This window comes from Pyricularia grisea (assembly GCF_004355905.1).
Source record: "Pyricularia grisea strain NI907 chromosome Unknown Pyricularia_grisea_NI907_Scaffold_2, whole genome shotgun sequence".
Lineage (NCBI taxonomy): Eukaryota > Fungi > Ascomycota > Sordariomycetes > Magnaporthales > Pyriculariaceae > Pyricularia > Pyricularia grisea.
In genome coordinates, this window is record NW_022156717.1 from 7,645,875 (window position 1) to 7,655,996 (window position 10,122).

A 10,122-nucleotide genomic window follows, 5' to 3' on the forward strand; every position below is an offset into this window, starting at 1 on the left:
AAAGAAAAAAGAAGAAAAAAAAAACGTAAAGCTATCCTCCAATACCTGACTCTCATGGGGATTTCAAGCTTGCTCACTCGACACCATGCGTTGTGTAAAGTGAAACGAGGGAGCAGATCTTCACTTGGAAAAAGTTAATCCTGCAACAACAAAGTAAGCTCTTCCCTGACGGAATAAGCTCCCAAAACCAAACCAAATAATTAACGAGAATGGAAAGAAGCGAATAAAAACGCCAAACAGACCAAGTTCCCTCCTCTTCTTCCACCTCTCTGTATGAAGGGATCACCTTGGCGGGGTATCTCTCATGTCCAACAACCAGAATCACATCGCACAGCCTCATATGGAGCTGGTAAACAGTAATATGTCGTGGCAAAAACATTCCATAGGTACTTCATGAACAACATGACAAGCATTACAAATAGTTTGCGAAGATGCAAGGACGAAAGATAAAAAATATGAAAGGGGGAAAAAAAAAGTAACCCGAAGTGTCGAGTGTAGCTTGATTTGAAGCTCTAGTCATCACTGAGAAGGCATCGTGTCTTCGTGCCCCTCGTGATTATTACGGCTGCGGAGTACCTTAGGGCGGTCATCGACATAAGTCAGTCTCTGAGAGAGCCTGTCTGCCCCGCTGCGCCCGGGGGTAGCCCCTGCAGCGCCTGTCAACCTGCCGTACGATTCAGTTGGCGGTTCCCTTAAAGCCTGCACGGCCTGGGATGATGGTTGTTGGACAGTTTTGAACAGCCGATCACGAACTCTGTGGGCGGTATCGTTTGCGCCGCCGCTGGCAGCGAAGAGCCGATTTGGAAAACTTAGCGACGTCGCGTTTGATGTTAGGGGAAACGGCGAACCCAATCGCGGAGGAGCTTCAGTCGTCGCTATGCGAGAAAGTTCCGGTGCTGTTGCCGATGCAGCGAGTCGCACTGCTTGTTGTTCGCTCTTTGTGCGTAGCGAAGAGCCTAGTGATCCTGTGTAGCGTGGTATGAATAGCTCATCCCTATTGTTCGATCTCGTGGAGCTATACTCTGCAACGGCTGTCCCAGTAGGCCGAAACTGGGCCAAAGCCGCCTCCAGGAAACTCTTCCCACGGACACGACCCAATGGTAAAGCATTATCCTGCGCGGCGCTAGCACCGTTGGAACGACTTGGCTCGGTCCAAAAATCGTTACCCAAACTGCCGCGTTTCCGGGAGTGACGAAGATCACGTGGTGGCTTATTGCCAATTATGGTTCGCCTTCGCGCCACGCTGGTGCGGCTCATACGCGGCGGCGATTGTAGAGTCCGTCGTGGTCCCACTGTGTGTGGTTGATTAGAGCTCTCTGCACCCATGGCCTCCGACAATAACACGAAGGAAGAGCTTGGACCATAGCTTTGGGGGGTAAATGGAGACCCTAATCTGCCCCGGGACGGTTCCGAGACACCGGGATACAATGACCGAAGCGATTGTGAATCTGGACCATCCGGCTCTGTTGGTGTCGGTTCTGGAGCCTCCACAGAACTTGTGAGCTGTGCGAGGGGCCCGTACGGCTGCATTATCTCAGATGTGCTGACGGCTAATGACAAGCCCATATCCTTTGTTGCGAATGATGAACGGGCTGGCGTAGAACGTCTGTTCCAATGTCGAGCAGCCGTGTGTGTGAGTGGTGTCGGGCTTCTTGACAGATACCTTAAGTTGGGGTGGGCTGGAGCAGCTAGCTGGAGCTTGCAGAGGTCTCTCAGGTGAGTCCTTGTAGCAGCGCAAGTATGTGGCCATTCGATATAAGCTGCTGTCTGATCTGCTGTCGGGGTAATACTCCCACTCTGAAGCCTGGAAGAAGCAGCAGTATAATCATCAACCTTCTTGGTGGCCTTGGAGCCCCTCCAGCTCCGTTTTGCCTCACGAGCAACGCGCATGCACACACCATGAGGTGGCACGCAACTTCTTCCGGTCCTGAACGGAGTGACCCTCGGATCCTGTAGATAAGTCATAAACGTAGTCCACAAATGGGCATCCATCTCCTTGGTCCAAGGAGCTCTGTGACGTTTTGAGCGTACTGTCTGCCCGTTGCCAACTGCGTTCTGAGCAAGCGGCAAAACATCATAGTCATGACGGGCAACTTTTGGAAAATCCCCTTCTGGGCTCATGCATTGGTCATCAGAAAAATGAGACATGCGACTGAATATAGACGCGTTGGTATAGGTGGAACGGGATGTCGATGGCCTGCTGGATTCGTAATCCGGTTCGGTGCTTGAATTGTCGTCATCGTCGTCTTCCGTCGAGCTGCCAAAAGATGACCCGGCTGACCAATCCGGATATCTCCGTGGCGAAAGAGATGGAATGTCTGCGGGCGCAGGGGTCTTGGGTTGTGAAAAATCGTCGTAGCACGAGATGCTCAGCAAATTGCGATCCTGTGCGTATGCATGATTCAGGCCGGCCATCAGATCAATACCGTCGGATATTTCCACATCGTTCGGAACGATATCGGGCTCCTCTATGCTAGGTATCGGGGTATCGGCGGCATTGACAGAGGCGAGGAAGTCCTGGGTCGGGGCGCTGAATGTCTGCGGGACCATCCTCCTCTTGAGCCTAAGACGCGGCCTCGGGGCAGATGGAGTTCTCGCGTCATCATCGGTCCCTTGATCCGTCGGCTCAGGCGTATGGGGTGTCGCACACCGGGCTGATCCTCCCATGGGAGGGAAACGAGTTGATATGGGATGCAATGTCATTGTAACAGCGAGCGATCCAGTCTACTAAAGCTAGTGGACTGTATGGGCGTGGCGCAGATACAGGCGGGCATGTGAGGGACTCTGGATCCTGGAACAGCTGATGGCAAAGTGATGTTGATGTAGAGTTTGTACTCCGATCGAAGATGAGTTGAGCAAAGCCTCCGCATCCACAACTACTTGAGAAAAGCCAGGTGTGTGAAGGGCTGCGCAAGATCCTAGTGCTGCTATTCTTTTGTATCGCGGTAGGTAGAGACAGCTCGAGCGCGCACGGCTAGCTTCCGCACCGGGCCACCACAATCGTCAACTGGATGGCTGGTTGAATGTCGCGCGGTGCCGCTGAAGGTCCTTGCGACCCAAAACCTAGCGGGAGCCTTATGCGCCACTGCGACGGTTGGTGAGACCAAGGTGAAAAGGCGCCGGGGCTCTGCGGTTCGATGAGCACCAGTGGCTTGCCAAAGGTCGGTCTATCAGGGAGTAGCAAAACAAATCGACGCGGTTACTGATGTCTGTGCTTTGACCTCTGTTTTCGTCTTCCTTTTTTTTTTCTGACTTTTCTTTTGTCTTTTTTAAACTAAGGGCAAACGGCGATGTTGGTCGATCGAAGTTGTACGTCACCTCCCCGCCCTAAAAGCGGATGCAGATGATCTGATTCAACGGTAAATTCAACAGTCGCAAATTGTGGGGGAGCATCTAAGAATGAGCGGCTAGACAAGAAAGAATTGGTAGCGGCAGAGGGAACAAACGGCCAAAAACGATTTGATGCGCAAACGTTTCTGTTCCACGACAACTCAGAGAACTCTGTCGAACTAACTGGACAAAATTCACGGCATGTGCTTGGAGAGGGGAGTAGATGGGGGTGGGCAGACGGCACAAATGAGATAGAAGAAGGGGGGGAGGTGCGACGGGGAGGACAAGGCGGGCGGGCGACTCGATGGGGCGCGTGCAGCCACCCGAGCTGCAGCGGTCTCCGGATTGACACTGGGGGATGTGCCTGTCCTGCTGTTTGCGCGCGCAAAAAAAAGGTGGGGTTCAGATGGAACCAAAAACTACCAAAAGGGACTCCCATGTACGATACCTAGGTAGGTAAGGTAAGGTAGTTAGCTCAGGCTTTCCTGGGCCAGCCATCCATGGCATGGCATCATTGGCAGGTGGTTATTGAAAAGGATGCACTGTGATGGCCCACACCGATTATCTTTCATCTCCACTCTATCTTGCAGAACTTGAAAGTCCGAGTCACAAGCAAAATTAAGAAAGAGAGAGAAACAAAATCAAACTTGGCAGAGGGGCAGTCAGTAATTAATTGTCACGCAACACAATAGACATTCGGGGTACTCAATCATTAGGTGGTACTGGTAGTGGTTATTCTCTGTCTGTCTGCTTGTTCTGCATGCTTTGTTCTTTCTTGTCAAGCTCCCTTGTACTATACGAAGTGACTGTAGCTCTCTCTTGACCTATGCGAGGATCTTACAGTGTGGTAGGCAGGCCTGGTCAATTCTATTGCTACCTGGGTTTATTGGCGTGGACGGCTTGATTGGAAGTACCGGATCGTCCACGTTACCGATAACATTTTGACATGAGGAACTACTCCACTCTGGCACTGGTATGGTAAAATCAGAGTTGCGGATTGGGCCTTTTTTTTTCGCTACACAATATTGAGAATAAACGCCCAGATTGACACGGGACCATGCTTCAGCCTGGGAATCCATCCCATCATTCCAAATGCAGCCCTTGAGCATGTACAAAGTACCTAGCACGATGCAGAAGGAGCCACCACCCTCCACCCCCATGAACAAGGTATACCGTCTAAACGCCCGGACTATTGGACCCTAGGTATCTTTCTATCTTTTTAGGTTCTTAATTCAACGAGGCCAACAAAGGACACCACCTGCAGTCAATTCCTCAACCAAACTACAATGTTTTCTTTGATGGGTACCTTGCCGTAGGTTCTATTCTAGTTCAAACAAGATGGATGCTATGCGCTTCGAGAAAGATCATCGTCCAATCGTGGTGTATCTTCTTTCGACTCCGATTCCTTTGCGCAAAAGCCCACGTGGGTCCCGGGCTACCCTCCTAACATTGTGCACTAGGCTCTGTTCCATCGATCAGATTGCAAACGGTTACTCGCAAGCTTCTACACTAACAGTAATTTCTTTTCTTTTTTTAACCTTTACCTACGCATACTGGTATGATGGCTAAAGGGGAAAGGAAAGAAGAGCTAGGGCCCGTTTGCTTCTCTGACCTAAGCCCTCGAAAAACCATCACCCTGGTATTGGTGAATTATGAGCTTGTCGTATTCTTCTTTCCCCTCGATCCCCAAACTCCAAGCCTTCGCTAGGATATCGTGACCCCTCACCTCCCTTGATATTCTGCACTGGGTACTCGTGTTTGTGTGTGTGTGTGTATGTCTACCCTTGATTCAAAAAACCCCTATCGCTTTCATGCACCTGTCTATGCATCTTCTACGATTGGTAGGTTACGGCCATTCATCCCTCTGCATGCTTTTAGCACCGTCACACGTATTAACCTAATATGGTACGAGCCGAGCATGCAAGAGCATGCGTCGAGCCGTCTCATCTCATAAAAAACACCCAAGCTTTGTGGCAGCCCAGTGGCTAGAAGGTCCAACGGCAGTCACAGCACGCACAGGCGATGATGGCCTGCACGGGGAGTCGATTTCCGTACTTCACATCGCGTCGCGAACGATACATTTTGTTACCATTTTATCTAATATATTCGTTTTTAACCAACTTCATTGTCAGGGATCACCATCCGATGAATTATTGGTCCCCTCAAATACGACAGTCAAAGAGAGAAAATGCAGGGTAAAGAAACGGCAACAGCACACAGACAGGTTTTAAACTTTTGAAAACAACGGCTTTTCCTGTAAGGGGTAATTAAGCGAATCATTTCTTTTGTGCTTTTTTTTTCTTCTTTATTTCCCGTCAGCTCATTAAACGAGCTTATTCAAAGGTTAGAGTATTTGTAAATCAACGTCATAGCTGAAATCTCTTCATGCTTGGAAAAGCTGGTTTTGTGCTGGATGCAAAACGAGTCTAGACTTGGGAACTTTGGGAAAGCACTTGATGCACGTCAGAGCGACCAATCTAATTGGTGGAGTTGACATATTGGGTTTGACGTTTTTTGCGAATTTTCGCGTACTGGACGCGTCAAATCAACCTTGCTCAAAAAAAAAAAAAAAAAAAAAGACAAGAAAAAAATATGATTTATTAGCACTGTCTCCACTTACTGTGCATCAAGTGCTACCTCGGGCACATCACCCTCACAGCTTTTCAGTTTTATGCAATACTACTTACTTCGTAGCTTTGTTCTTACTATGCCTTGTTAACCCCCCAAGTCCCCCTTGCCGCTGATGCAACGATAATCTGGTATAGCCCCGCTCTGCTTACCAGGTTGCATTTGGTATTGAAAGTCTGTATATAGCTCACGATACGTATTACTCGATACTATAGGACCTGCAGCTGGTGTTGGCTTGAGTGGGTTGCGATGAAAACAGAAGTGATCAGGTACGGAGTATCTGGGCTCGTTTCTAGTTTCTAGAACTCGAACTAGAACTGGCGCTAGACTAGTGGTACTAGGTGTCCTTGGCGTGAAAGAAAAAAAAAATCGCCATAAACCTCTCGGCCAACCCGCCCAGGATGGTCTCAACTAACGCGTTCAACTTGGCATGCCGAAAGAGAGTCTACTTGGCAAAACACACGCGTGCACTACACGCCACATCCGTGTCTTGAGAGAATCGGGGTGCATGGCCTAGGTGGGTAAAGAAACAGCCCGAGCATGTCGTACAACGTACAACGGGAAGCAGGGGCAGAGACAAAAAAAAATTAAAAAAAATTAAAAAATAATAAAAAATAATAACAATAATAAGGAAATAAAACATCTTCCCTGCAATCTTGGTAGGCAGTGGTTTGCTTTCCCAAAGCTCAAAAAATCCCCTTCCCGCCGGACGTTGCCGCGATGGTACCTTGCTAGCCGACCTGGTTCGGCCTCGAGTGGATTTCTACTTTACGAGACCTATGTACTACGTACGGTAAAGTACAGTTACCATTGTAATGGAGGCACCGATAGCAGTGCAAATTCTCACCCACCTCATTTCGGCCTTATTGCAAGCCAGAAACCCTGACTAGAAATTCCACCCCCACAAAAAAGGAGAGAGAAAAAAACCTTTTGACCTACTGCACTCCTCATCAAACTAACCATACAAACAGTATAGTTACACTGGTGTATCAAACTCGGGCAGATCGGCTATCAGGAAAAAGAGTTACTGTGGTATATAGGCGGGGCCATCATAGTGGATAATCAAAAAGGCGGTCTACCACATACTGCGATGGTTTGATACGAAGTCAAGTTGAACGGGCGGCTACCTTGAAAAAAAAATAATAATAATAATAAAAAGTTACGGGCCCTCGTGCACTGGTGCTGGTGCAGCCCATGATCGGCCGGCCAAGCAGTAGGATTCGATCCGGCAGGCGCTGAGGCGGGTCATTTTTTGTGAGATCACTGGGGTCCCAAGCTTTTCTATGCGCCCACGGAATCCCTGATTGTCGTTTTCTGTTGTTTCTCAGGGGTAAATCCAACCTCTTTGAACAGGGGAAAAAAAAAAAAAAAAAAAAAAAAAAAAACACGCGAGTGAGGGTGGGAAGTGGTGTCAGTGGCGTGCCTGGCGCCATACTCCAGAGTTTCAACTCTCCATGTTATGTGACCCACGTGGCTGAAGTTATCGTAATTTAAATCCCGAACCACTTTGGCTTGTCACTTTCTCAAAGTACCTGCATTGCTGTCTGTCTGTCAAGCTGATGTTTACCAAGGAGCCCGTCTGTTGAGTCTGGAAATTGGGAGCTGAGAGCTAAAACCAAGACTAACTCCAGTAGTGCTGGACCGTCACCTATTCAGCGACCTTCAGGATCACCACATCACGGCATGAAATGGCTCAGCCGCGCTGAGCCATCCATCCGGCGGGAAGAAACCGATGGCCTAGACCTGATTTTGGTGCCCACATGGTGTCCAAGGCTTCTCGCCGTCGCGCCACGCCAAACCCGGACACAAAACATCATTAAACAGGGTGCTGGATTTTGGGAAAATCCCGTAGATATTGCTGAGATCTGTCAATCTTCGAGAGGGGGCTACACTTTTGGAGCGTGGGCTAGAGTTAGTCAAAAGCGTACACTTCGCCTGTCTTTTGCACACGACTTCTGGTTTCCCGTGCGCCCTCTGTTTTCTCTCAATATACCACATGCCACTTCTCATTCCCTATGTCTTGAACAGCCCATTACCATGCTGGCCGCTTCGATACATTGGCTGCAGATAGCAAAAGTCGTTGTCCCTCTTGTTCTCATTGTGCAGCTGCTGATCTTCCTGACAAGCAATGGCGCCACATCTAAGCTCGAGCGGTTAACCCGCCCTTTCAAGAACGAGAAACTAGTTTTCATATCCGATTTCCTCAGCCATGAGGAATATGGTGGTCCTTTCGATGGCCGTCCCATCGCCGAAATGTGCGCGAAAAAGACCTGGAACCCGGACCGGATAGTCCAGTGCGATGCCGTACCCGAGGGCGTTGGGACGGTTAGGAACGGTCATCTGCAGTGCATCCGGTTCGCCATCGAGATTGGGGGTAAATTGCGTCCCGGAGGGTTGTCGGATATCGATAGCATCGGACTTTTTCTGACATAAAAGCATCTTTCTCGCAGCTGGCGGCCTCATACTTCCAGAAATCGTCAAGAGATCTGAGCACAACATTGCCGAGGCGGTCCCAAACGCCAAGGGCCCGCTGCGCGGTGTCGGCCTGGACTACTTCTTCGACAGCGACCACCTCACCTCAAGTCTCACCAAGTTCTGTCCGCAGATGAGGCTGTACCCTTCCATCAACGCGCTGCACAATATTCCCTCGCTTTTGACCGGCGTCAAGGTCAAGCTTGACCAGCTACAGCCTCCCAGGATCAACATCAGCTCGACCGTTGTCGAGAACCTGGATGGCTTCTTCGAGCAAGTGAAGACGCTCATTTCAGAGGAAGACGACGGAAAGCGCAAGCCTCTCAAGATCCAGCTGGCGTGGACTCCGTTTTGGTACAATGTGGACCACGACTCGCCCGAATTCGTCACTAGTTTTGGTCAGCTTTTAAAGACGCGACATGACGTGCGCCGGCTCGCCGGCTCGGTCCTTTACAGCTTGATAACGCGCTTCAATCTTGACCTGGACCCGAGGAAGCCTTCAAAGGGCCAGTCGGGAGAAGAGGTCGCCCTCAAGGTGGCCGAAGGCAGGAGCTTTCTCGGGGTACGCATAAGGACCGACGTTGACGCACAGTCGATGCGGTGGCCAAACTACGACACGCAGGCAACATACTTCAAGCGTCTTGTCGGCCAGAATCAGATCCCCGTCACCTACATGACACAAGGTGCCGCGAAAGCAGATATTCGAGACTTCAAGGAGAACTCGGCAGGTTTTAATGGCGTCGTGGTGCGCAAGGAAGACCTGCTCAAGGGCCCCGAGCTTACGACCTTGCAGAGTCTTAGCTGGGACCAGCAGGCACTTGTTGATTACGAGGTCATGCTCTCGGCGGGGATCGTGGCAGGCATTGCTCACTCGAGCTTTATGTGGAATTTGGCAATACGTCGGAAGGTCGATTTCTTGGAACAAGAGAATCACGGGCAGGATAAAAACCGCCTGGTGTTGCCCGATAGCATCATAACTTATCAAGATCCGTACTCTATCATCTTTGGTCCTGGCGAGGGCGAGACCAGTGCTGTCATGTCTGATTCTATGCGGCTGACTATATGGCCCTGAACAAATTGTTGTTAGTTCAAGACCAATAAAAAAAGAAAAGAAACCTTATCTTGTCGGCTCTCCCATTCGAGTGCATTATCATCATGGCGCGGTCCATGATCCTCGTCAGTGATTATTCCATGATCTAATTGTGCACAGCACTATTACCGGTATCATGGTACCCGAGTGCTGTCCAAAGTGACTCGGCCACTATGGTTTAAGCTACTTGAGCATCGTTCGGAAGTGCGCCAAGGCGAAATCTGGGGGAGGGTGCCCGTCGCGGTTGGGTATGTGATCAGGGTGAGTTGTCACCAGCAATGTAATAGGGCGACCATGGGCAAATCGGACAGCTCCTGAGCAGCAAACTCTTATTTCTTGCTCTGTCGCATAATGGGCACACGCACCCATATAGCTCAACTACCAAGCTCCATGCCCCACAAGACCTTTGACGCCGTTCAGGTTGTCTGGAAGTAAGGGAGGGCCGGGTCAGAATTGAGAGATACACCGTGTATTGCTTGCATCTCAACCCAGGTGACATCATCGGGTCACCGTCGATGAGTCATGGGCAGAGCCGTTGCTTCCTGATGATGAAGTCGTGTTATTGTTGCTGGTGGGTTGAAGGGCATGGGGCAAGGCACGCG

General features: G+C 50.0%; 2 protein-coding genes across 2 annotated transcripts; one reads left to right on the forward strand and one right to left on the reverse strand.

Moving 5' to 3' along the window:
* Nucleotides 1–519: 519 nt before the first annotated feature.
* On the reverse strand, nucleotides 520–2,667 carry PgNI_04857 (uncharacterized protein; the record flags this gene model as incomplete). Its single annotated transcript, XM_031124898.1, has 1 exon — nucleotides 520–2,667. One exon carries the CDS (start codon nucleotides 2,665–2,667, stop codon nucleotides 520–522), a length of 2,148 nt encoding a protein of 715 aa, XP_030984185.1.
* Nucleotides 2,668–7,995: 5,328 nt separating this feature from the next.
* Nucleotides 7,996–9,502, forward strand: PgNI_04858 (uncharacterized protein; the record flags this gene model as incomplete). Its single annotated transcript, XM_031124899.1, has 2 exons — nucleotides 7,996–8,332; nucleotides 8,409–9,502. The coding sequence occupies 2 exons, from the start codon at nucleotides 7,996–7,998 to the stop codon at nucleotides 9,500–9,502; spliced, it is 1,431 nt and encodes a 476-aa protein (XP_030984186.1).
* Nucleotides 9,503–10,122: the final 620 nt, after the last annotated feature.